This window comes from Gracilinanus agilis, chromosome 2 (assembly GCF_016433145.1).
Source record: "Gracilinanus agilis isolate LMUSP501 chromosome 2, AgileGrace, whole genome shotgun sequence".
Lineage (NCBI taxonomy): Eukaryota > Metazoa > Chordata > Mammalia > Didelphimorphia > Didelphidae > Gracilinanus > Gracilinanus agilis.
The window spans coordinates 332,769,524-332,796,471 of NC_058131.1; the positions used below are offsets into that span (position 1 = coordinate 332,769,524).

At 39.1% G+C, this 26,948-nt stretch overlaps 1 protein-coding gene across 1 annotated transcript; it reads left to right on the forward strand.

Moving 5' to 3' along the window:
* The first annotated feature begins 189 nt into the window (after positions 1-189).
* FKBP1A (FKBP prolyl isomerase 1A) lies at positions 190-19,966 on the forward strand. The gene is made up of 5 exons (XM_044661520.1): positions 190-391; positions 475-522; positions 12,541-12,653; positions 17,090-17,255; positions 18,837-19,966. Exons 1-4 carry the CDS (start codon positions 355-357, stop codon positions 17,216-17,218), a joined length of 327 nt encoding a protein of 108 aa, XP_044517455.1. The 5' UTR covers positions 190-354; the 3' UTR covers positions 17,219-17,255; positions 18,837-19,966.
* Positions 19,967-26,948: the final 6,982 nt, after the last annotated feature.

The following is a 26,948-nucleotide window of genomic DNA, read 5'->3' on the forward strand; positions in this document are numbered from 1 at the left end:
GGGTGTTCTGGGAGGAAGATGGGGGGGGCGGGGTAAGGAAGGGTGGGAAGGGTGCGGCAGCGTGGCGGCGTGCAGGGCGGGGGCGCGCATGCGCGCTAATGCGCCGCGGAGTGCAGCGCGTGGGGCGGTGGGGGGGGGGGGTGAGGGGTGGATGGGAAGAGGGGCGGATGGGAAGAGGGGCGGGGAGTGGTGAAAAGCCGCCTGGGCCGGTGTGCGAGCCAGTCTGTCCCCCTGCCCGTCGGGAGCAGCGTGTGAGGCCGCGTCCGCTGTTAGACTCGCCCGGCTCCTTCTTCGCCGTGCTTCGTGCCTGCGCCCCCGGAACAGTGACCCCCGACCTGCCCGAGGCCGGCCGGGATGGGAGTGCAGGTGGAGATCATCTCCCCCGGAGACGGTGAGTAGCCCGGGCCGGGGCCGGGTCTTTCTCTCTCCCCAGCCTGGCACTCGCTCACCCCTCTGTCCCCTCTGTCTCTTCAGGGCGCACCTTCCCCAAGCGCGGCCAGACCTGCGTGGTGCACTACACTGGTGAGTGCGGGCCCCCCACCCCGGCGTCTAGAGGCGGAGGGCGAGTCTGGAGGCGGATCGGGACCGGGGGAGGGCGAAAGGGGCTTTGTGCGGGGAACCTGGGAGGAGTCTGCGGGGGTGAGAGAGGGAGAAGTGCCTCGGGGACTGAGGCTGAGGGGCCTGGGTTGGGGTGGGCTGTGGGGGCGGAATGGGGCCCTGAGGGCTGGTGGATGAATGGGCCTCTGATGGGGCTCTGTGGGAGGGGCCGGGAAAAGGGGTAAGAGTGTGGGGGTGGAGTGGGGTTTTACGGGCGAGATTTATGGGTTGGGGGTGTCTGGGTTTTAGAGAATGGGGGCTTCTGGAGTTTAGATTGCTGAGAGGGGATTCTGACTCCTTGCAGATCAGTTTGTTTTTTTCTTTTTCTTCCAAGGATATTTCTTTAGATCTAGACTCCACCTGTGCGTGGTCCCCAGAAGGGAATGGGGCAGAACGGGGAAAATGCTTTCTGCCACCACCCCAGTCCACCCATCCGTTAACAATTAACATTTGTATTTCCGAAAGGCTTTAGATTCTTACTGAGTAGTACTTTAGAAAAATAAAAGTTCTCAGTCCCATTGGAAACGCTGCTAGCTTTCCATCCATGGTGCTGACCCATATATGGTGATCCTGGCCTGGTTTGGCTCTTCCTATCATAAAATGTGGTGTACAATCTAAATGGGTCAGTGATATGACCTTTAAACCAATCAAGCTCCGGTTCTCAATGCTTTCCGTGCTATCACGTTTTCTTCTAGAGTGCTCTTTTAGTCTCCATTGAATTCCAAGGTTTCCCAGCAAGGAATAAAACTTTAATGGGGGAAATTTTAATAGAGAAATACTTTATTCCTGATGGGGATTTAGAATCTTGTGTATTGTCTCAAAAATAGCAAAATGATCATTTTACAAATTGTTTTGCAACTCTCCTTTCCCTTGCTACCTTCTGCTCCTGGATAACTAACCCTCCCTCCCCCTTTCTCTCTTTCAGAAGGGGAGGTGGGCTGCCAGCGGGAAGTGTTCTCTAAATCAGTGGGCCTCATCCTGCCTCTTTCCAAGTCTTTTAGTGCTTGAGTTCTTTCCGAGCACTGGGTGGGTCTTTTTCCTTGGGGCCCTTAAAGTGTTTTCCCATCCAACCTCTTTAGTCATGGATTAGCTTCCTCCAGAGGAAGTGAGATGGGACTTGATCTTTCTCCTTGTTTCTTGGTTTTGCCATTTCCAAATCAAAATCTTACATTGACTTTGAACTACAGCCACTTGGCACTTGGCCTCCATAGGTGGAGACTTCATCTGTCCAGATCAGAAGATAATTCTAATGGTCTCTAATCTCATTTGACTCCTGGAGGAACTGTCTATCTCAGTCCCTCTGCTGTTTTTCAAATCTGTATTCCTGAAATTTCATCAGCTTGCATTTAAATATGTAATTTAGTCAATATACCCAAATAATTTATATTATGTGATTTTTTTTAAAAGGTTAATTGTCATACTACAGTGATTTTACCATATGCAGTGCCTTACTACTTTGCTACTATTTAATCTTTTGGAGACAGAAAGAGAATCAGAATAATTTAGGTCCACAGATTGAAAGGGAGAGCAGGATGGGTGTAGCTACATCACTTAGATATGAATAATTGGGCATCCTACTCTGTCTTATCAGGAAATAGTTGGCAATAACAGTAATTCTTATAGAGGAAGCTCTTCCATCTCCTGTCCAAGATTTTGAACAGATCCATTTGTTGGAGGGCAGGGAACAAATGATTTTTGTTACAAGAATGAAGAAATGTTTCCCTTTTCTGTTTTTCTTTACCTGGAAGTGGACTTTGGAAGAAAAAACTAGTACCTAAAAAAAAAATATCTGAAAGGAAACTATTTCAAAAATTCCCAATGAGGGGAATTTTGTGCTTTGTGTTCCAGACCTTTACTAGTTCTACACATGGTGCTAAATTAAAATGTTCAACTCCTAAGAAAACATTGAAGAATTACAGAATTTGAGAACTGGAAGGATTAGAGCAGAGTTTGCCAAACTTCCTCATTTTGCAGATAAAGAAAGTGGGTCCCAGAGAAATTAAGATTACATGGGAAATTAGTGAGAAATAAGGACTAGATTGGATCTCCTCATTTCAGTTTATTAGTCTTTCCACAACAACACACTCATGTAATGCCAGCCATTTTTACCCTTTGGCTTAAGTGTCTCAAGTCCTACCTACTAACACATGTCAATATTGATATGAGCAATATAGTATGTTAATACTGGGAGTATAAATAAAAAGTTTCACCAAGTGCTCATTTGAAATGGTACCACACGTATGTAGCATTTTCATAAGAGAACAGATTGCTGTAGGACCTAGAATACCATCAGATCCCCACTGCGTCTTTTCTCTGAAGCTGTATTTTCCTCCAGGATTGTACTCACCCCCACATCCACAGAACAAAAACCAAAACTACTCAGCAGTAAGACTATGATGTGCGTATGTACATTAATACAAAAGCTTTCTTTTTATTCCATTTTTGATAAGCTCTACAAAAACACAGTAGTCATAAGCCATCTCTGCTCATGCACACTAGAATAACCTGTTCTTGCTTTCTCAACAGGCATTGTTCCAATGGTTATTTACCACCAGCCTCATAGGAATAACCTGTTTAAGAGCTGTGTTGTTTTGTTTTGTTGTTGTTGTTGTTGTTGTTTTGTTGCTTGAGATGGGGGTGGAAGGGTGGGGTAGGGGAGACTCTTTAGACTCCTGTCTGACTTGAATGTTTTTTGCTATTCATTGGTGGTACAGAAATGATGGTGGGATGTGGAGATTTTTAATGTTCTTACTCCCTTCTTGGAACAAGAAATCTCTATGAAGTTCTTATATGTAATGTCTGGCAGGGAATCTACATGCCCCTCAAGGAAAACAGAATGGGTGATATGTTGAGTATAGTTTCAAACTGTTTCAGCCCTTTTTTGAAGTATCTTGAGGGGTAGTTAAAAACCACTTTTCTACCAAGCACATTGTAAAGTCTCTGAATAGCACAGTGTCTAGCATATAGTAAACGCTTAGTGTTTTTTGACTGTCCTACTGAACAGATTTAAAATTTTTTTAGGAGGTAAAACTAATAGACCAAGTGCTTTGAGCCCCACATAGTTATCTCCTCATGTAACCTCCCATCTGCATTATTAGAAGAATCTGTAACCTTCACAGTTGAACATGTTCTGACATAGAGCCTATATTGTGCTTTTTGTTCACATAAGATAATCTACCATTATAAAAGCAAGAGAGTTGATGGATTTTTTAAAAAACCGTTTTGAGGGGGCAGCTGGGTAGCTCAGTGGAGTGAGAGTCAGGCCTAGAGACAGGAAGTCCTAGGTTCAAACCCGGCCTCAGCCACTTCCCAGCTGTGTGACCTTGGGCAAGTCACTTGACCCCCATTGCCCACCCTTACCAATCTTCCACCTATGAGACAATACACCAAAGTACAAGGGTTAAAAAACAAAACAAAACAAAAAAACCGTTTTGTAAAGTAGACATCTTCTATTTGTTAGACAGTGCAAATTTGTCTTAAGGTCATGATGTAAGACACAAGCCGTGAATTCAGAAGACCTGAGTTCAAATGTGACCTGGAATGCTTACTGCCTTTGGGACCTTGGGCAAGCCACTTAACTTTCTTGGGCCTCAGTTCTTCATCTATAAAAAGGAATGAGATTAGATGGGCCATGAGAAGATACTTTCAGCTCTAACTCTATAATCCTGCGACATTTCTGCCTCACTTATTGACAATGTTAGACTATCTATTACAAAAGAAAGCCTTTTTAAAAATATGTTCCAGGTTAAGGTCTCCTGAGTTTAGAGGTTTTGTTTTATTTAAGAGCTCAGTAGTTTGCAACAATATTCCTATGTTGGAATGAAGAAAAAATTTTAGTGATTTCCATACCAACCTGGTTTTACATGACTTGGAGGTAGAAACTGTACCATACCAACCTGGTTGTTTGATCTGGGTAAGAAACCAGTCTTTCCTTGTGGGGGATTGAGGAGGCAATCAGTATTGCAATAGTGGATAGAAGTTCAGTCCTAGAAACAATAAAGCTTGAGTTTTAAGTACTTCTTGCTTCTCAAGAATACTAGTTGTGTAATCATGGGCAAGTCATGTTTCAGTGCTCCCAGCAACTCTCAAGACTATAAATTGCAGAAACAGTTGCTAATCTATAATATCACAATAAGAGCTCCCTTCACAAGGAGGATCATAGGTTTAGACTTTTAAAAAAAAAGAGAGAGATAATCATGTTTTGACTTCTATATCATCCAAAGAAGATAATTAAACTTGTTTACCTACTGAAATATATACCATATATTGGTTTTAATCATACAAAATGATTTTATTCTCTATGCATCTGTCATAATATATAGCTACCTTGCAGTATCTCTTTGTATGTCAAGTTAAACATTTGTGTGGAATGGAAAATGACATGCCCCTAATGTTAAATAATGTACTTAGTTAACTACTTTAGAAGGGTTAATAGATTTAGGGTGATAAATTTTCATTGTCCTAGTATACACCTTGAAGAAGTAGCTATTTGGGGGGAAATTCTTTCATTTTGTATGAAAATAGGATTATTATAGGTAAGCTTTTGTAAAGAATCCATATCTTCTAGACATCAGCATCCATTTTCTCCCACCTAAACTTATCAGAGCAACCACTGAAGTACTGCAAAGTTTTTTGTGACTATATCTATACTTCATCAGTGGTCTTTACACTGCACAGAAAAATTCTGTACAATATGGCAGACCTGGTGATGAGCCTATGGCAATTTAGCTAAGCTGGTTCTTGGATGACAGGATCCAGATGACACACATAACAGAAGATTATGATCTGTTGGCACGGCCTCAAGAATCTTGGATCTCTTTCATGCCACATTGAGGCATAAGTTTAAGATTTTGGAAAGGAGAGAGGACATTGTAGCAAAATTGATTTAACATTTAGCTCTTTTGTTGTTTTGTTTAGTTCCTGTTAACGGTGCTTTTAAGCCAAGTTGTAAGGAGAGAGAAGCAGTAAAAAAGCTTCATTATTGGTAAGAACTCCTAAAATCATTAAGATTTAATTACAATTTAAAAGCATAGGTCTTGGATTCAAATAGTCTGCTGCAGGTCTAGATGTCTTTTTCTAAGAGTACAAAGGAGATTGATCTCTTCATAAACTGTGATTCAGTTCTTTATTAAAAAGCCTTGTGCCATCTTGTTCCAGTACCTATAGAAAGTATTATGAATTAGTCTTCTTAGGCCATCTCTGTGTTGTAGTAGATCATCTGTATACTATGCATACCTCTCAAAATAAACATGTTAGCAAAGGTATGTTGTTTGTCTTCTAGTTCATTTTTTAGAACTACCTCCTTCATTTTGACTCGTCTGTGTTTTTCAAGTTGAAGAATGATTTTAAATGTTGGCGAAATTGGAGAATGGTTCATTCGGAGGGCAATATTTTGAATCGTTCTACTTCTCTAGTACTAGTAATTGGGGGTGGTGTGCTATGCCTGGGAGCTTTAGGCAAACTTGCATGTTCTGTCATAGGCCTCTGGTGTGGACTGCCAACTGTGGCAAAGACCTGGCAAGTATATACTGTCTGTAGCCCTAGAAGCAGAGCCAAATACTATTGAGATAATATTTGCTATCAAATCTCTGAGATCTCTAAGCTAAGGACAAGGTTGTCTTTTCCCAAATGCTTCCTGTAAACAGGCAGGTTTTTTCCATTCACAGTACAGTATGCAGATACTACTCTTTGTCAGATGGGGAAATAATGTTAATGATGTTAAAACACCAAAAGGTATATGGCTTTATTTTTAATGTGAATAATACTTCATATTTTTAGCACCTTAGAATTTATAAAATGCTTTTCCTCAAAAGAACCTTGTGAGGGGGATACTATAAGTAGTAGAATCTTTACTTTGATTAGTAAACTTTGGAACTGGGAAAGATTAAGGTAGTAGGATACCATAAGTTTGGAGCTATAAAAGACTTAGCCAACCCCCTTCATTTTATAAATAAGTAAACAAAGGTCCAGAAAGATTGTGACTTGTCTAGGATCACACAGAACCAGAATTTTAGCTTAGGCCCTCTGACTGCAAATGCAGTATTATTTTTCATAACTACATCATGCCTCCTTCTAAGGCAAACATAAGAAAATATGCAGGAAGCCATCTCTACTTTGGGAACTCAGTAGCACTTGGATTATTTTTTTTTAAGTATTGTATACTTAAATGCTTAGTCAAAGAGGGATATAATTAAGAGACCAGTAAAGATTAATTCATTAATCACCACCTATAAGCCACATTAAAAAAAAAGATATGTCATAAACAGAAGGAAAGAAGATGAGCTGATAGAAATGAACAGTGTAGACAACTGTCTTTTAGCAAGCACCAAGGTATTCTTCTGTTTAAGAAATATCTCCCAAAACTTTCCCTTTCTTCTGATAAGGTAATTTTTACTATGAGATCTCTTGGTTTTAGTACAACCATTTCAGTTTTAAGAAAAACAAAAAATGTTTTACTTCAGTGCAGCATATCTCTCTCATTTAATTCAGAATAACTGAACAGCATGTTGTGTTTCCATGTTTTGGTCTGTGCGAAAGGTTTCCTCATTTTTCAGTTTATATTGATAAATGGTAAAAAAGATTAATCACAGAACCCATATTATGAATCATCTTTTTTTTAAACATAAGTACTGTAGCAATTATATGAAAATTAACCAGTTTACTTCTATGATTTTCTATATATACATATATACACACACATATAAAAATAACTAATTTTTTTGTCATAAAAGCAAGCCTGTTTTAATTTTTTTTTTTTAAACAAGGGATGATTACTTTGCTGTGCAGGAAAAGTATATCTGGAATTTAGTGTGATAGAAGAAAAAGCATCAATTTTTAAATGAATGGAATTATGTTGGAATTTGAGGGAATTTCTTCAATACTGGGATGAAAATGAAATTTAATGATGCTAGTGAAGACTACTTTTTCTAAGTGACACTTTTTTTTTCCTTAGTCCTATCTATTGAACAGATCTTTTTTTTTCCTGAAGTTTGAACTGAGGAACATTAGCATTATGTAGCCATTTCCTCAAGTGATATCCTGGCTTACCCCATTTCCTTTTGGTTTCTTCTCTTTCCCAGTATTTCATGATAAGTCATAGAGAAGGAGGAGTTACAGTGTTAGAGAAAAAGATCTAGTCCCCTCCTCTTCACGGCTCAGGGGCATGAGTAAAATGTCTTTGCTACTAGTGGATACCCTGAAGAACAGCTGAACTACAGTTGGAAAAAAATAATAACAGGTTTCTGTCAGCTGTTTATTGGTACAGAGCTTTGGGCTTCTTTTTAACAGTGCTACTTGTGACCTTAGTTCTTTCCCTAGATTGGTTTCCACTTTGGGTCTAAAAATCCCATTTTTCTCTAGTTTTCTGTGATTTAGAAGTAGAAGCTTTACATTGAGCATTGGTTTATGTGTTACAGGGGTGAACTTCACCATTCCCAGAATTCGTTTTATAATATAGGCAAGATAGTAATCCTCAGTCAATTTTTTTTATAAAACCCTCCAAGGCAGAAGAGTGGTAAGGGCTAGGCAATGGGGGTCAAGTGACTTGCCCAGGGTCACACAGCTGGGAAGTGTCTGAGGCCAGATTTGAACCTAGGACCTCCCATCTCTAGGCCTGGCTCTCAATCCACTGAGCTACCCAGCTGCCCCCCTCAGTCAATTTTTAAAAAATGAAGTTCTTCTAAATATGTATTACATATGTTTACTTAGTATCTATAGCATATTGAACATTTTGCTAAGCTCTCTAGGAAGGGATATGGAAATAGTTCTTGACGTCAGGTTTCTTACAATGTAGTCAGAAAGAGAAATTTGAAATGTGTAGAGTATGTAATACTCTACACTTGTAAAGCTACATCTGGAATATCATATTTGGGTGCCATTTTGTCCAGAAGAGGGTGTCCAGGATGGACAGGGTTCTAGGAACTACCACACAAATAAATGGCTAAAGGAATCATCAGTCTCTTCAGTAATTAAAACTATCCAAGTCAGTAATGAGTCACTGGAAGTCTTTAAAACAAGAGAGCAAAGGATTACTTGAGATCCTCAAGGAGAGTAATTAGCCAGGAATGATCACTTGGAAATATAGACTATATTCATGTTTTAGCATGACTAAAATTCTATGTTATCTTTTTTAAAGCACAAAATTATCAAATTTATTGATTGAAAGTTCACATTGTAATTCGATTAATGAATTTTCTTACTGTGGTTTCCAGTAAAGAACAGCTAAAATTTCCCCTGCAATGATTATTGGTGTCAGTACAGTACCTTCATTTGCTGTTCCCTTCATATGGTTTCTCTAGTAACTTCTCTATGGAATTTATTTACATCTGGTTAGTCTATTAAAAGGTACTCTAGAACAAAGATTTCTGATTTGTAGCTTGGTAACAATTGCTGGAAGCCCCCTATTATATTTCCTTCCATTTCAATTTGGAATTCACTGAGGACTTAAGGATTTGCAGAATTCTGTAATTCTGGCTTGCTGCATATATTTGGTGAATCAAGTATCTGGTTTCATACACTTTTTGTTTCTTTTCTTCACTGTTAACATTAAATACAGGTTGTTGTTGTTGTTGTTTTTAATGTGTGGAATGTCTCCTTTCACTTTATATACTTAGACAAATCATTCCTTTTGCTTTAGTTAGCTCAGTTTCTCTTTCCCTCAGAAAAACTACAGCAATCTCTCTCCTATGAGTGTAGAGCCCTTATTTGACATTTTCAAATACCACCTTGTAAAATTTTGTATTATTACTTAATTCTTGAACTGTAACTTTGGGGAAAAAACTGTAACTTTGAAAAAAAAAAAGGGAAGGGACACATACTTTTTTATGTATTCCCATACAACTTCTAGTGCAGGTTTCTCTGTTTTGAGGCAAGGTGATCAGTAAATACCTATTAAATTATTAAACCCAGAGGTATGCCAAAGGTCTAGACTCTCAATTCTTGAGTTTATAGAATATTAGAGCTGAGAAGTGACATTAGATTGTAAAATTTAAGAATCTAGAATCATAGACTGAATCTTGCTGGGAAATCATTAAAGATGATCTTGTTCAACCCTCCAATACCCTGTCTTCTGTCTTAGTATATTTTATTAAGTTGTAATTGGTTATGTGATATGTTACTTATTAATATACTTTCACTTTAGTTTTGTCATGTCTCAAGTTTTAAGGCTTTCAAGAACAAGAGATATCTGTTTTCCTTGTTATACCTTGCAGGACTGAGTATTTTCCTTTTTGAGTACTGGCTTAAGGTAATTATTCAGGTGCTGGTTGTGATGGATTTTTGCATAGTGGACAGAATACTTTGCTTTGGAATAAAATTAAACTAATAATACACATTTATTCATTTTCTTGGACCTCATTTATGATTTAGATCCCTAGTATGATACCGCTTTAAGTATTTTGGTATTTATTTTACCTGAATTCAACCCAAAGAATTTAGAAAAAAAAACTTCCTAAGTTATGCGTCATACAGAATGCCCAGCTAATTGGGATTCTGTTGACACAAAAATGAGCTAAAAGGCAGGGAATGTCACATCCCATTCTTAGTGTACAACTCTGGGAACCATTACTAGATGGTGCCTCTGATAAGTGACTGTGTCCATTGTTTGCTGGAGGACTGGAGACTTGATACCATTCCCCATTCTTAGATGTCAGGGTTTTTTTTATTTGTTTCTTTATCTCAAAGTGATAGTGAGTCTTTGTAAATAGATGGGACACCCTGGGGACTTCATGTGCTAATTTAATTAGGTTTTGGGGTTACAAGTTACTGGCTATGAATTTACATTGAGTAAATTTACTTTTTTTCTTTTCTGTTCTTCCATTACTTGTACATTTGCACATGCCTCAGACTTTAGTGATCAGAATTCCCATTGGGATACTGCTATTTATCATTTTCCATCCATTACTCCTAGGACTCCATTAGCAGAATCGACCTTCCCCCATTTACTATTTTGTTAAGGCCCAGACTTTCTGGCTACTATGATAAGGCACTAGATTGATTTTAACACTTTTCCCCCCTATACCTTTTTAGAAGTAGCTGCATGAGAGATGATGGTGGTGGTGGATGGATGATGGTAATAGTAGTATTTTTTTCCCCCTCATCTCAAAACACTTTGTGGTAGTCTCACATCCTCCTGGGTACTTGATTGCAGGATGTGCCTTTAATGGGTGCATCTGTCTGCTTAGTATTCTCAGAAATACTATCATCTAGGAATCATGTATTTTTTTCCGAAAGAAATTAGCATGTATAATACCATTAATAATTATACTTAAAAGAGTAAAGGAGTAGGGAGGGGCTCATTGGGGCCCCCTTTTTAATGATCTCTTTGAGAGTTGGGAGGTGTCTGTGTCTTTTCTTCCCACTCACCCCACCTCAGTAGTCTCATTTTCTCTGATCATCAGCTAGTACCAACTCCTAAAGAAAGTTGATCTTCTTTTGTACCAGAAGTTGCAGTTTTCCTTTTTTTCTTTTATTTTTCTTCTGAGCTCTGATGTGCTTATATTTGTTTCCTCAGAGTTCAACTTAATTGGAAATGAAGTTATACGTTTTTTTTCTTTTAAGGCATTGTACTTTGTAATAATTGCCAAGAAACTTCAGAATTCTTAGGAATCTTTTCTTACAGGAAAGAATCCCAGTAATAATTGAAATCCTTTGTATAGTGTTTCACAGTTACTAGGAACAAGAGATCATTAAATTGAACTACCTCATTTTACAGCTGAAGAAAAGAGATCTTAGAGAGGGGAAGTGGTTTTTAAGGTCATTTAGTTAGTAAGGGAAGATGTAGGTTTGAATTCAGGTTTTTTTAACTACAAAGCTAGTGATTTTTTTCCCCCATTATTTGATGCTCCCTAGGTGAATGACTCAATCTTTTATATCTTCCAGAAAAGTTAATTTGTCCCACTGAATAAGAAAAGTAAAAGAAGTAGAGCACAAACAAGTTTTGTTTTTTGTTTTTTGTTTTTTTGTTGTTTTTTTTTTTAATAGACCCAGGACTAGTTCTTACTTTTCCCAAAAAAGTTCTGGAAATTTAAAGAAGTAGTTGTATGATAAAGAATTCTGACCTGGTAAAGGCTCTTTGTACTGTTGGTGAAAGTTGAGGATATACTTTGCTTCGTATTACTCCATGATAATCATTGGGTTTTCATTATGTTATATGAAGAAATAGCCTGTAAAGAAAGGAGACTTCTAAAAAGTCTCCTGAATGGTAAATGCATACTGGTAAAGAATACAACTCCTCTCCTAGCTCAGGTGTCACTTTGAAGAGGTATTTTGCCATTTCCTTGAAACTTATCAGGCTTCTGACCAAGTGAACCAGGGTTATGACAGTTTCTAAATATATTCATGAATGCAAAGCCCCCTCCTCTTTATCTTGTTTTGAAGGATGCACATATAATTAGCACAAAGGAAAATCTGAGGTATACTAAGGAAAGTCCTCCAGTAAATTTATATTCTTCTATCCTTGGAGCTGTGATAAAACAAGCCAAGTCAATAAGCTATTATTAAGCACTTACTATGTGCCAAACATTGTACTAGGGATATAAATATAAACACAAAGAAAGCCAGTCCCTGCCCTCCAAGAGCTTATATTTTTATGGGGAAAGATAACACATAAAAGGAAAATGAAGGGGGGAGGGTGCGCAAAGGTGTGAGTCTGGCTTGAATCCTTCTAAATGGAGGTTCTGGGAGAAATTTACCAGTGGGAGAAGGCAGCAGAGGGAAGGTCCATGTTAAAAGGCAGCTTGGGTTTTCAACACAAATGCAGAGCAGATGGTGTTTTTACTGTGTCCGTTTTGCAGATAAAACTTGGGTTCAGTGGGAAAATGACTTGCCCAAGTCTGTAAGGCTAGGAACAATAAACTCAGCCCAGTAAACAATAACCTGTGTGTTGTACTCAATTTGTATAATTTGGGCAATATTTCCTAAATAACATATGCCTTCTTTTTTTAGGGATGCTTGAAGATGGGAAAAAGTTTGATTCCTCTCGGGACAGAAATAAGCCCTTCAAATTTGTGATGGGCAAGCAAGAGGTGATCCGAGGCTGGGAAGAAGGAGTTGCCCAGGTATGCTTATGTTCTTGATGGTATTCTCTCTCTCTCTTTTTTTTTTTTAATCTTAATTTTTTAATATTTTTCCATGTTTCCATGATTCATTTTCTTTCCCTCACCCCTCCCAGAGCTGACAAGCAATTCTACTGGGTTGTACAAATGTTATCACTTGGTATCTCTTTCCATATTATTCATTTTTGCTACAGAGCAATTTTTTAAAAGCCTAAAACCCAAATCACATACCCATATGTACATGTGATAAGGGATGTCATGTTTTGCTTTTGCATTTGTACTCCCATAGTTCTTTCTCTCAATGTGGTTAGCATTCTTTTCCATAAGACCTTCAGGAGTGTCCTGGCCTATTGCATTGCTACTAGTAGCAAGGTTGATTACATTGGATTATCCACAGTGTTTTACCTTCTGTGTACAATGTTCTCTTAGTTCTGCTCATTTCACTCTGCATCTTGATAGAATTCTTAAACATGTAATGTCTTAACTCTTCTGAAAACTAGAACCCACAGTAGAAAGCCTTTCTTCTCTAATTTTGCATTAGTCAGTCTTTTCCCTTCCTCTAACATCTCTATCCTTCAATAACTAGGACTCTCCACTAGAGAGCAAGTAGCAAACTCACAATCTTAATTGGGGCACATTTTTTTTCCACCTTTACCTTTTATCTTAGATTTGATACTAGGTAATCTTTCTGAAGCAGAAGAATGATAAGGACTAAGCATATAGGATTAAATGACTTACTCAAGGTTATACAGCTAAGGAAATCTTCCATCTACAGGTCTGGTTATATCCACTGAGCCATCTCACTAAATGCCCCTAGCTGCCCTCATCTTTTTTTTTTTTTCTTTTTTAACCCTTACCTTCCATCTTAGAATCAATACTATGTATTGTTTCCAAGGCAGAAGAACGGTAAGGACTAGGGAATGGGAGGTTAAGTGACTTGGCCAGGGTCACACAGCTAGGAAGTATCTGAGGCCAGATTTGAACCTAGGACTTCCCATCTCTAGGCCTAGCTTGCAATCCACTGAGCCACCCAGCTGCTCCCTGCCCTCATCTTTTGATGAGCTGCAGGAATATTTGTTTATGTTTTTTTGGTGCACTCATCCTGAACTGACTTCAGTAATCTATTGTAGTCTGAGACGTTAGTATTCATGTAACTCATTGCCCAAAGAAATGAAGATTTAGCTAGGTAGAGTGAGTCATGGACTCAAAATTTTATAACTAATCTAGTCTAACTTCATTTTTTTAGACTGGGAGTTTATATAGACAAAGGAAATTGTTTATCATGGATCTTCTTTCTGTTTTCTGAGTAGATACATAAAGTTCTCTTTCTCTGAAAATATGTTACTAATCTCAAAATACAGTGTTAAAGATTCTCAATGTGAAAGATTTTTAGAAAAATTTGGCCAAGAATCATGCTAGCTGGAATGGTGGAGGATTGTGATCTGTATTTATGAAGTCATAGATAAATCAAAGTAAAATAAGCTTAACTTTCAAGAATCTTTAAACTTGTACATTTATTCTACCCTATCTGGGGAGAGTCTTACATGGTTTCCCTTCTTGAATTTTCTTTGCCTTAATTCTTTTAATTTTCATTTGACTTTAATCATGCTCCACAAAACCCTTCTCCAGGTCCTCATGGCAAATCAGTGATCCTGGATTATCAAAGACTGTGCCAGGCAAGTAAGAAATACTGGCAATTTTTTATCATTAAAGAAAGGCCAAGTCTAACTGCACTTTCACCACACACAAGGCCAGCCACTTGGTGTCTTTTTTCCATCATGGCAACCCATGAAATTTTCATCATTTCATGTGTATATCCAGCTTTGTTACTCCTTTGAAACTAAGGTCTGATATTTCCCTTTCTGTCATGGTCTAATTCACTACTAGTCATTTCTTATGTCATAGGATCATAGATTTAGAGCTGGATGGGACCTTAGAGTACATCAGATCCCATCCTTTCATTTTATAGGTGAGGGAAATGAGGCTGTCAGAGGTTATGTGGCTTTTGCCCAAGGTCATTCATTATATAAGTCTTTGAGACAAGATTTGAAATGAAGACTTCCTGATTCCAACCCCAGCACTCTATCCATCTACTTCCCATAGAATCTAGACATGGAGAGACTATGAATGATATGATAGAACAGATTCTGGACAAGTGATGACCTCTTTTAGTTTTCCTTTTGTGCTCCAAAGGGAGTATAATAAGTGTACTGATTACATTACTGAGTTGTGAGGAAATTGTATTGCTATGTGTTGTGTATATATAGTGTATTATTGTCATTTGTATAGAGCACTTAATACTACTTCATTGCTGCTGTAAGCTCACTTCTTATTTTGGGATATCTCTTGAAGTGATAGTGCTGGAAGAGGTACCAGGATTTTAATCACAGAGATTTGGAGGCAGTTATAATACTGTCTGTGGCAGGAGGCAATAATTATAAGGAGAGGGCATACCCAAGGTCATTGGGTTGAAGTTGCAAGAGACAAATTTAGGCTTGATGTCAGGAGAAAAACTTCTTTGCATTTAGAGGTATCCAAAAGTGGAATTGGAAGAGTGAGCTCCCCCTCACTGGAGGGCTTCAGGCAGAAGCTGAAAGGCTTCCTGCCAGATATGTTATAGTGGGAGTCTTTTCACATTTAGGTTGGTCTAGATGCCTGCTGAGGTTCTTCTAACTCTAAAATTTTTTTTGTGATTCTACTTCCTAAAGGAGAGATGGAGGAATAAAAATGAGACTGGTCATGACTTTGAAACCACATTTCAGCTCTTAACTTCTTTCTCCTTCACCTATGCCAGTTAATAATTTTATTAAACTCTCCTACACAGAGTTCAAGGCTAAGTAGGGAAGAAAATTCTTGGAGACCTCACTGCTTTTTAAATTGCATGGCTGTCACTCCTTTCCTGATGAGAGTTAACTTCTGTCAAAAGCAAGGTTTCTGTTAAAATTAGTAACTTAGTTATATAGATGTGGTTTCAAGCTCTTCACATTTTGGTAAAAGGGCTCAGAATAGAGATAATGCCCTAGGAATGGAGTGGGAATGTTACAGCTAATATCTGTCTTATCTAGATTAAACAAGCAAGAGTTATTAGTCAGTGGATACTGACGGGGGGGGGGGGGGGGGATGGGCGCTCTGTATAAAATTGCATTGGAAATGGAGGCAACAAGGTATCCTGAAATCAAGTAACTGAGCAGGCAGGGTTGTGGTTAAAGGAATAAGAAGCTTCATATTAGTGTTGGGAGCTAAGTCTGAAACACCAGGAAACAGCTTAGCAAAAAGAAGTAGCCTAAATGAGAAATCATTTGGACCAGCCAGTGGCTCAAGGAAGCAGAGGATAAAGCATTCAAGGAGGAACAGACCATCACTGAATGATACTTGTGTTGTTTTCTCTCCAGACTGCTAGGAGGGTTTATTTTTTCCAAATTCACATCTATTGCCTTTGCCTCTTCAGTGCCTGAAAGATGACATATTTCTTGAAGACAGCAAAAACCCTATATTTGTAACTATATTACCCAGGTGATTTGAAAATCTAATATTTAAGTGTTACTTTTTAAAGTAGAAACAAAGTCTCTTCTGTAGTGGTACTCCCTTTAAGCCAGAAAGAATAACATAGGTAGATAAAAATCACATATCCTGAAAACAAGGAAATGCTGGCTTTAGGTCCCCTAAAATAGTCTATACCATTGATTCCCAAAGTGGGCACTACCGCCCCCTGGTGGGTGCTGCAGCATTGGGGGGGGGGCAGTAATGGCCACAGGTGCATTTATTGTTCCTATTAATTGCTATTAAAATTTTTTAAGAATTAATTTCCAGGGGGCTAAGTAATATTTTTTCTGGAAAGGGGGCGGTAGGCCAAAAAAGTTTGGGAACCACTGATCTATACCATTGCTTTTAACTTCACACTAGAATTTGAAAATTATAGCCTTGGTTTTTTTTCTCTCAAGGTACCCGAAGCACATAGGCCATTGGAAACTATAAGTCAAAAAGCTTCAATGTCTTAGATAAATATTTGTCTTAGAGACATATATGAACACATTCAGTTCCCAAGCATTACACATGACTTTCTACATTAAGGTACTGTTTATTAGAATTCCTAGGGCTAGAAGAGAACATCAGAGCCAGTTATTCGGACTTCTTTGCTGTATAGAGGAAGAAACTGGGGCTCATAATAGGCCTAGAACAGTGATGGCGAACCTTTCAGAGACTTAGTGCACAAACTTCAATCCTCAGGCCCATGTGAGTCCCCCATCTTAACCCAGCCAGGGGAGGGAGGAAGTACTCTCATTAGGCTGCTGGGCAGAGGGGAGGGTCATATGAGAAATTCCTCAGGCATAGAGGGGGAGGAGAGCAGTCCCTTCCAGTAGGCTCCTTGCACACGTGCCATAGGTTTGCCAACAGACCTAGCATTACATTGGTAACATTTGTTCTTTCTTTTTTCCTAGATGAGTGTGGGCCAGAGAGCAAAATTGATTATCTCACCAGACTATGCTTATGGTTCTACTGGGCATCCAGGCATCATTCCACCAAATGCTACTCTCCTCTTTGATGTGGAACTTTTAAAATTGGAATGACAGGAATGGTTTCTTCCCCTAGCTCCCTGTTTCTTGAGTAAGTAAAATTAAATAGTTGATTTAGAGACATCAACCTTTTTTCTTTCTTCTGTGTTTTTCCTTTTTTTGAAAAAAACTTTACCTTCTGTCTTAAAATAATTTCAAATTATCAGTTTCAAGGCAAGGAGAGCAGTAAGGGCTAGGTAATTGGGGTTAAGTGACTTGCTCAGAGTCACACAGCTAGGAGGTGTCTGAGGCCAAATTTGAAGCCAGGACCTCTCATCTCCAGACCTGGCTCTCTATCCACTGAGTCATCTAGCTGGCCCTCTTTTCCATCTTTCACCAAAATACATGGTGTGGTTAAGTGACTTACCTAAAAGTCATACAACCAGATTGTGACAGAATTGGGGCTGAAGACTTTAATCTGCTGCTGTATGTACTATACCATCCCTAAAATTCCACTCAGTATCTAGAGTAGCAATAGCTTTTTATACACACAGGAACATAGACCCTTTCCATCTTCTAAAAGGATACGAAACATGTCCATTTGTTCTCCTTTCTTATCAGATGTCAAGTTTGTGGGGATTTTGCCCTAATCTATTCAGTGAGCTTTGGCCCTGAGGTGCTAAAGTTATATTTCTAGTTTCATTAACTTCTATTTCAAATAACTAGTTTGTACTTGATTTATCTCAAAGACTTAAGCAAAGCCAGATCTAAAAAAATTAATCCAGCAAGACACCCTTGGACAAGATGATGACCCTGGACCATCTTATTTTTGAATTGTAATGTGTTATTTTTATTTTCTTAATGTTCATTCCTTAACAAAAAAAAAGTAATTTTCCTTCTGAGCCACATTAAATAACCTGTAGTATATTATACATCCTCTCCTTTCCCTAGTACCATGAACTACTCTCTGTCTATAGAATGATGCAGTAGAAAGAACATTATATTTGAATCTAGCCTAAGTTCATTGAAGGGGAGGGGCAGTTGATGTCTAAAGAACTTTCCAGCTGGGGGAGTATTGCCATACTTTTGCCTAATCTGACCCCTCCTTTATATTCATATGGTTTTAGAAAGTTGGATCATCAAGTGATGGAAAGTCTTTGTGGGGAGGGTCACATGCTTTCCCCCTTGTAGAGGGGGAAATTTTTGGCTTTTACCTTTAGTCACATTGGTGACCTCTGCTGTATCCTATTTCCACAATATGAATAGTCTTGGAAGCAATCCATTTAGACTGAGTATGAAGGGCAGGTGTTCCAGGAAGATGGGATAAGATAAGAATTTAAAGCTTCTTTATAACCTAAAGGGTTATGTAAATGTTGATTATGCTAATGAGTTGGTGCTGGAAAGAGCTAGAGACTTGGAATCTAATTTCCTGTCACATCATTAATTGACTGTGAGACCCCTTTCAGGAACTTTTCTGTTACAAAATGAGTTAGACTTAGGTGCTATCTTGAAAGTCCCTTTGAACTCTGTCTGACTTCCCAGTGAAAAGCTGGCCAGGCTACCTGGTCTCTGATTTCCTCCAGTTTTCTCAACTCATTGTTAGGGAAGGGACTTAATGGCTGGAGAAATGCATTTCCTTTTCACACTGAAGTTTTTGTATTGATAGGACTCTGGCTTTTCTTGTTCCCAACAGATTGGACACATGGAGGAGTCCAGAGTCTCAGCTTCAAGAAGAATGCACATGAATTTGTATGGAGCTTTTCCCTGATATTCCACTACATTCATTGTATAAACATATACCCCGATTGAATGTGTTATCACTTGGCTTTGCTTCCAACTCTTCCTCCTTGTACATGTGTTGTCTCTAAACTATACACCGTAAACCTCAACTTGTCAAGTCATTCATCTTTTTGTTTTTTGGGGTCTAGATTTAAATTGAGATCTTTTGGGTATAGATTTAAGATTAAGTGTTTGATCAAGCATTAACAGCACACAGATGGGTTAACCTTAGAATAGGAATTGTTTGGACAAAGAAAATCTTTGTCCCTTTTATTTTTTTTTGGATGAAATTTATCTATTATGTATTAAAACAAATTTTTTTTTTGCTGCTGCTGTAAAGCCATAGCAGATCGAGGAGCTATTGAGGGCTGACATATTCTCCATGTTGAATGATTTCCTTGGAGCATATCAGTCACCCTGTCCAAAATGAAGGTGGGGAAGGAGAAGCTGCTTCAACCACCCAACCCTCCTTCCCCTCCCCCTCTTAACCTCTGCCTTTTGAAAGCAGATATTTTCAATGCAGTGTTGGACGCGCCACTTGGTGTCTTATCTACAGGACAACTTGGGTCAATATTAAACCCACTTTGTTGATGCCTGACTCTTTTTTTCCATCTTGTGGTTTTCTAATGGATTTGGAGGACTTTTTTTAATCTCCAGTAGCCATCAAAGCTCCACAACTACCTAAATTCCAAGAACTTGAATTGATTGTTAAATTGAAGGTGCTGTTTGTAGAAATTTTCAACACAGTGAAAGCCCAGTCATCGTCACAGGAAATCGTTGCGTGTTCTCTATAAAAAAAAAAACAAAAAACAAAACTGATGCTGGTCATCACAGCTTCAACATCTCCTGTTTTTGATGCTCAGCTCCCCTACTGCTAATCTCCCTCCCTCCACCTCCACCTTCTTCTCTCCTACTCCCATCTCCCTTTTGCTGTCCTGTGTAGTGATTTGGTAAGAGAAACTGCCACCACCCACTCTCCCTCTACCACATATGAGTTTCAAGTTTTATTATTGCAATAAAATGCTTTATGCTGGCTTTTCTCAACTCTGTGTATTGGGTGTTCTTTTACACTCCTCCTCCCTGCCATTTGGTACATTGCTAACTTACTGTGCTAGAGCAGAAACTCTGGGGGAGGGAGGTTTTACAGTTCTCTCCAGCCAGTCAAGTTAAATAAGAGAAGACAGCAGTGAAATGTCTTCACTGAGATCATTTGGGGATTTTTTGGAGAGGTTGATAGATTTGGCTCTGGGTCCTATCTATCACCAAAATCTCACTGGGGTTATTTTAGCTGGTGAGGGGATACTGATAGTGTAGGCTCTTTGGATTCTTACTGATGCTAGTAGCAACTTGGCTTATCGCTGACATGCTAAAAGCCTTTGGAATGGGGTCATAGTATATGGGCCAGTTTTTTTGGCATTGGTGGGAAGTTTCCTTGCTTGAAGCCACTGCTCATACTATAATACAACCTATATATGCCTGGAATATCCTCTTCTCCTCACTCTTCCCAGCTCAAAGACAACCTCAGTAAAGTAGAGAGCCATCACTCTTCCCCACTTAGAAGTGAATTCTCCCTCAATTTGTATCTTTTTAATCATTCAGCTATTCATATGTCTTGCACTTATCTTTACCTGTCTTTTGAGCCTATCTTGACTGTAAACTCCATGAGGTTATGAACTCATTCCTAAGTAAGACTGTATATTAAATTAATGATGACTGATTGCATCAAATTTCTGCATTCCTTCCCAGAATAAGGACAATCTTCATCTAGGTTCTTGATGAAGTCTGACCTCAAAAAAGAGAGAGTAAGGAGAGTGATGTCTAGATAATCTAGAGGGACAGTATTTTACAGTAGGAAAAGCACTGGATTGAAGGAAGACTTGACCAAATACACTAGTGCCTTTTAGAACCTATTTCCTACTCTGTAAAATGCCTTTGCTATCTCACTGGGTTATTGAAAAAATCAAGTTAACTTGTGAAATCAGAGCTTATGGTCCTTTGAGGCTTTGTAATTTATGCAATTTCAAAAAAGTAACTCTTACCTTCTGTCAGAGTCAATACTGTATATTGGTTCCAAGGCAGAAGAGCAATAAGGACTAGGCAGTGGGAGTTAAGTGACTTGCCCAAAGTCACACAGCTAGAAAGTGTCTGAGGCCAGATTTGAACCCCAAACTTCCCATCTCTAGGCCTACTTCTCACTTTACTGACCTACCTAGCTGCTGCCCCCTACTACTTGCAATTCTGATTCACAAAAATCCTCTGAGGAATATAATGTAATTTTACATTATCCCGGGTTTGTATTACAAATTATGAATGATTGTGGGCCAGTCATGTAGTGACAGGGAAAGAATTTCATTCTAGTCCTAAGGTCCCCACATAGTAATCATAATCATACCTAAAAGCCCAAGGTTTCTTTCACTGCAAATGCTTTTATTTGACTCACAAAGTTTACTTGTGCCCACACCCAAAAAAAAAATTGTGTCCTGAATTCCCATGCAAGTAGTTAGGTTGACGATAATGTAGAACAGGTGTTTTTTCACCCAACAGAATAGGAGCAAAGGTTTAGAGTTGAAAAGGATCATAGAGATCATCTAGTCCATTTTATAGATGAGAAACTGAGGTCCAAGAGTAAATTATTTGCCCATGATCCTGTGATTAATACCTTCATATTAAGTGTCAGCTGGGATTTTTAAAGCTCTGGGTTTAACCTAGCATACCTCACAGCTGTCCACTCACTCTGAAGCCCAGAAGCAGTTGAAGAATTAAGCACTGGTTAAAGTCTAGGTGGGTCTATAGAGATGAAGAGTCTGCCACAAAGGGGCTTAACACTTCTGATAAGGATAAAATATATGTGCAAAATAGAAATTAGTGGTAATCCGAAGAGAACACAAACAAATCAGGAAAGGCTTTGCATGGGAAGTGGGACCTTAAGCTAAGACAAAACCAGGGATTTAAAGAACACCCAGTATTTTAGGCAATGACCTGCAACCTGGTCAAAAACATAGTCATGTCAATTTTAGAGAAAAACTAGTAGATAAGTGGACCTAGACAGTCTTCCAGACTTACTAGGTTGCAGTTGTGACTAGAGATTCTAGCAACCAATAGCTATTTTTTAAAAATAAGTTTATTTTTTATTTTAAACATGAAGAAATTTCTGATTTCCAAATTCCACCACTCATTAAGAAGGCAAGTAATACATATCATTATACATTACATAGATATATATTATCCATATCATTTACATGTATAAATCATGTAAAACAGTTCCATGTTACAAAAATAAAACAAGTGAAAAAGTTATACTTCATTCTAGACTCAGACTTCACCAAGTCTCTGGAGGTAGATGTCATTTTTTATCTTAATTCCTTTGGAATTGTCTTTAATCATTGTGTTGTTCAGATTGATGTGAATTATCTCACTCTCAATGTAAGAGCTCTTTCATTCTTTATTGTCCGGTACATATCCTCCAATGTAGATCTCCTTGGATTTCTGTTTTGCTGAGATTTGGATAAATCGATTTCTTTATATTTTCTATGTATGCTTATTGTGGAAATGGCATTTGATGGAAAAAGGAGACAATCCTTGGAAACAGAGCTTAGGGTCCTCCTCTCCAATAATTACACAGTTATCAAGTTAGATTGAACCTGATCACATCCCCTAGACTAATAATATTTAAGGAAGCAGATGGATGTCATTCTAATCCAGTACCTCCTCTCTCTGAAGAGAGCAAAGTGTTGGCCTCTGACCCTGCTTCCCTTCCTTGCAGGAATCAAAGTCTCTTGGAGAAAGGTTGGGAGAAGACCTTAGAAATGTCAGTTTTGCCTCCTTTTGAGCCATACCAATGACACTCCCATATTACAGTCGAGGGGCAGCTCTTGACACATGTGGACCTTGTTACCCAGTAATTCAGGCAGAAAAAATGATGAGGGCTAAAACTTGGGTAGTGGCTGTTTGAATAGAGAAAAGAGGAGGGATATCTATTAAAAAATGGTGTGGGGGCAGCTGGGTAGCTCAGTGGAGTGAGAGTCAGGCCTAGAGACAGGAGGTCCTAGGTTCAAACCCGGCCTCAGCCACTTCCCAGCTGTGTGACCCTGGGCAAGTCACTTGACCCCCATTGTCCACCCTTACCAACCTTCCACCTATGAGACAATACACGGAAGTACAAGGGTTTAAAAAAAAAATGGTGTGGAGGTGGAAACTAATACATTAGACAAAGGATGGGATATGCAGAATAAGAGAGGAATCAGGGGTGATACTTAAATTGTGAACCTGGGCAACCAGAAAGATTTTGGTGCCCTTGGCACTAATCAGAAGGTTTGGGGGGAAAGATACTGAGTTCTGTCTCAGACATACCCAAAAGGTGGTTGGTGATGTGGGATGGTAGCTCAGGAGAGACACTAAGGCTAGATATAGAGATTTGGGAATCATCTGCATAGAAATAGTAATGGAACGTGTGGGAACTGATGAAATCACCAAATGATGTGGTATTAAGAGAGAAGATTAAGAGCTGAAGAAAGAGCAATGAGATAGGTAAAAGGAGAATTGAGAGAGAGTTGGAGGGAGGAAGGGAGGGAGGAAAGAAAAAGGAAGGAAGGAAGGGAGGAGAGAAGGAAAGGAGGAAGGAAGAAAGGAAGGAAGGAGGAAGGGAGGGAGGAAGGAGAAGAAAGAGGAGTGTCGTAAAAACTGGACATAGTCCGTCCTGTATTTTATTTTATTTTATTTTAGTCCTGTATTTTAGGAATGTCACTTTGGCAACTAGGTGGAAAACGGATTGGAAACGGAAGAGACCAATTAGGAGTCAATTGCAATAAATAGTACAGGCAAAAATGATACAGAATGATAATTGGCCAGCATGATAAGACCAAAGAGATGGTTTCGTAAGGACAGAAGAGACATGAATGTAAGCACCAAGGAAAGAGCCAATAGATAGAGATTGGGGTGATGGTGGAGGCAATCTGCTGGAGGAGACAGGATGAAGTCAAATCAAGGCTGCATCTAGATGGGTTAGCCTTGCAAGAAGGGCCACCTTTTTCATCTCAGACAAGAGGGAATGAGGAATCAGTAGGGGAATGAGGTCTGATTGATGTGTGAGGAGTTGGAGGGGGAGCTCCTGATTAATGGCCTCAGGTTTTTGTTTTTTCCAGTGAAGTATGAAGTCCCTTGCAAAGAGAGAAGATACCAGGAAAAGTGCCAACCTCTAAGGCCTTTTCTAGGGCTAGTATTTTATGATTCTGAAGGGAATACATATGTGTATGTCTGCCTATGAAACTTCATCAACAGACATTTGTAAGTACCAGGCACTTGAGAGGCAGCATAAAATAATGAAGAGAACTGGCTTTGGGGCCAGGAAGATTTGAATTCAAGGGGGAAGTTTTGCCTAGCCCTTACCACTGTTCTGCCTTAGAACCAATACACAGTATAGATTTTAAGATGGAAGGTAAGGGTTTAAAAAAAAAAAAGATTTGAAATCAAGTCCCATCTCTGCCAAGCACTTGGCTGTGTGACCCTGAGCAAGTCACTTAACTTATTGATGTTCTAGGGCATCTAGGTCATTGGTGTCAAACACAAATAAAAAAGATCCCGTGGTAGTATACTTGACTTGGAAAACCAAAAATTAACATTTTCAATGTCATCTTGTATTTTTATTTTGTTAAACATTTCCAATTACATTTTACTCTGGTTCTGGGAGTTTTATGACTGCTTGGGGCTCCAGGGACGGGATTTTGACACCCATGCTTTAGTGAACTCTCTAAGACTATTATTTGCAAAGAGCCTGGCAGTTTACACTGACAAAGGATGTTTCCTCACCCAGAAATTTTCTATAATAATTAAAAATTCAGGTTGAGACCCTGTCCTCAGACCTAGGTGCTGGTCTCTGGGTTCTATAGAGATAAAAATGAAGTCATTTCAGCCCTCAGGAAACTCATACTCTACAGGGCATATTAACATTTACACAGAGAAGTAGATAGAACATAAATACAAGGCAATTTAGAGGGAGAATCAGGAAAGGTAGCCTACAAAGCCTGGCACTCGAGCTGAGGCTTTGAAAGGAAACTGGATTCTAGGAAGTAGGCATGAGTCACAGGTACCTGCCAGGCACTGGGGACATCCAGTGCAAAGGAACAGTGACAGAAAAAGTGTCACGTACCAGTCAAAGCAAGAAAGGCAGCTTGGGTAGCTCAGTGGAGTGAGAGTCAGGCCTAGAGACAGGAGGTCCTAGGTTCAAACCCGGCCTCAGCCACTTCCCAGCTGTGTGACCCTGGGCAAGTCACTTGACCCCCATTGCCCACCCTTACCAATCTTCCACCTAGGAGCCAATACACCGAAGTACAAGGGTTAAATTAAAAAAAAAAAAAAAAAGGCAGCTTGGCAGGACCTCAAAATGTGAGAGAAGCTCTAAGGTACCCCAAGTCTTCAAAGTTATGCTGGCGTCAAGGTTGTAAAGGACTCTGAATGCCAAAAGGGAAGTCTGTATTTGATCCTAGAGGTAGTAAAGAATCCAGAGTTTGTCGAATAGAGGCAGGACCGAGGGTCACTTTGGTAACTAGATGGAGGATGAATTGAAGAGGGAAGAGATTAGAAGTGAAGCAACCATTAGAGGTTTATTGCAATTTATAGACAAGAAGTGATGAGAACAAATACTCAGCTATTCACATTTCATTCTCATCTTCCTGAGTTCAAATTTGGCCTCAGACATTAGCTGTATGTCCCGAGGCAGCCTGTTTGCCTCAGTTTCCTCATCTGTAAAATGAACTGGAGAAAGAAATAGCAAACCACTGCATTATCTTTGCCAAGAATACTCCAATGGGATCATGAAGAGTTGGACAACTGAAACATTAATAAAAGGATACAAAATAAACTGTAAAAATGCCATTAAAAAGGGGGTGGGACAGGTAAGTGGCTCAGTGGATAGAGCCTAGAGTCAGGAAGACTCATCTCTCCGAGTTCAAATCTGGCCTCAGACACTAACTAGGTGATCTTGGGCAAGTCACTTAACTTGTTTGCATCAGTTTCCTCATCTGTAAATGATCTGGAGAAGAAAATGGCAAACCATTTCAGTGTCATTGCCAAGAAAACCCCAAATAGAGTTGTGAAGAATTGAACACAACAAAAATGACTAAGCAATAACAATGAAATTATTAATACTTCATTTAAAAATTCTAGATAATTATTCTGAATCACAAGTGAATTTTATGTTGTTATCAGATACAAGGTAAATGGGGTGCCTGAGGAATTGTAGAGGTGTCAGATTAGTGAAGAATCTGATTCAATCCCGAATTTCAAAGTGTATTTTGTTATTTTTTTTTTTGTTGGAGGCAGTCCTTTTGAAACAGAACGAGAGGAAAGTGAAGACGGAGGAATTATTGACAGGCTGACTTAGTGGCTAGAACCTGGAACTGGAAGTCAAGAATCTGAGTTCTCATCTGAGCTCTGCCATTATAAAGCCTTTTAGGAGGTCAGAAAAAATGGCACCTCGGACCTAAGAATCTAGTTTTGGTTTTTTCCATTTGATATAAATTTGCCAATGAAATGAAATCTAGAGGTAATGCTATGGTTACTTCCCTGGAAGTGACTAGGTGCATGTTCACTGGGCAAACAAAACAATCCATCTCAAAATGTCTCCCACTGTGTAAATTTTATAACCTGTCCATTAGAGGATTTGTTTTGAGCAGCTGCTCCAGATGGCACTTTCTGTTCATTTGTGGTATATGGCAGAGCAGCTGTTAGCTTCCATTGGGAAGGTGGCTATGTAAACTCTACTGTGTACAGAACTGCAGCAGGGTGTTTTTGGTCTGCCTTCACCACAATGGTTTGTTTTTCTGGGAACCACAGAATGACAATTCTCAAAAAGCCATTCTGGGACAAGAAGTAGAAGAGGGACTTGGTTGTGGAACTGTGTTCCAATTTTTGTAGGAAACCCATAACTACAAAAGAATATGGTATGTGGGGGAAAGTATGGAAGGGAGTTTCTGTCACTAATTTGCTGTGTGACTGTGGGCAAATCTCTTCTCTTCCAGAAGTTCTTAAC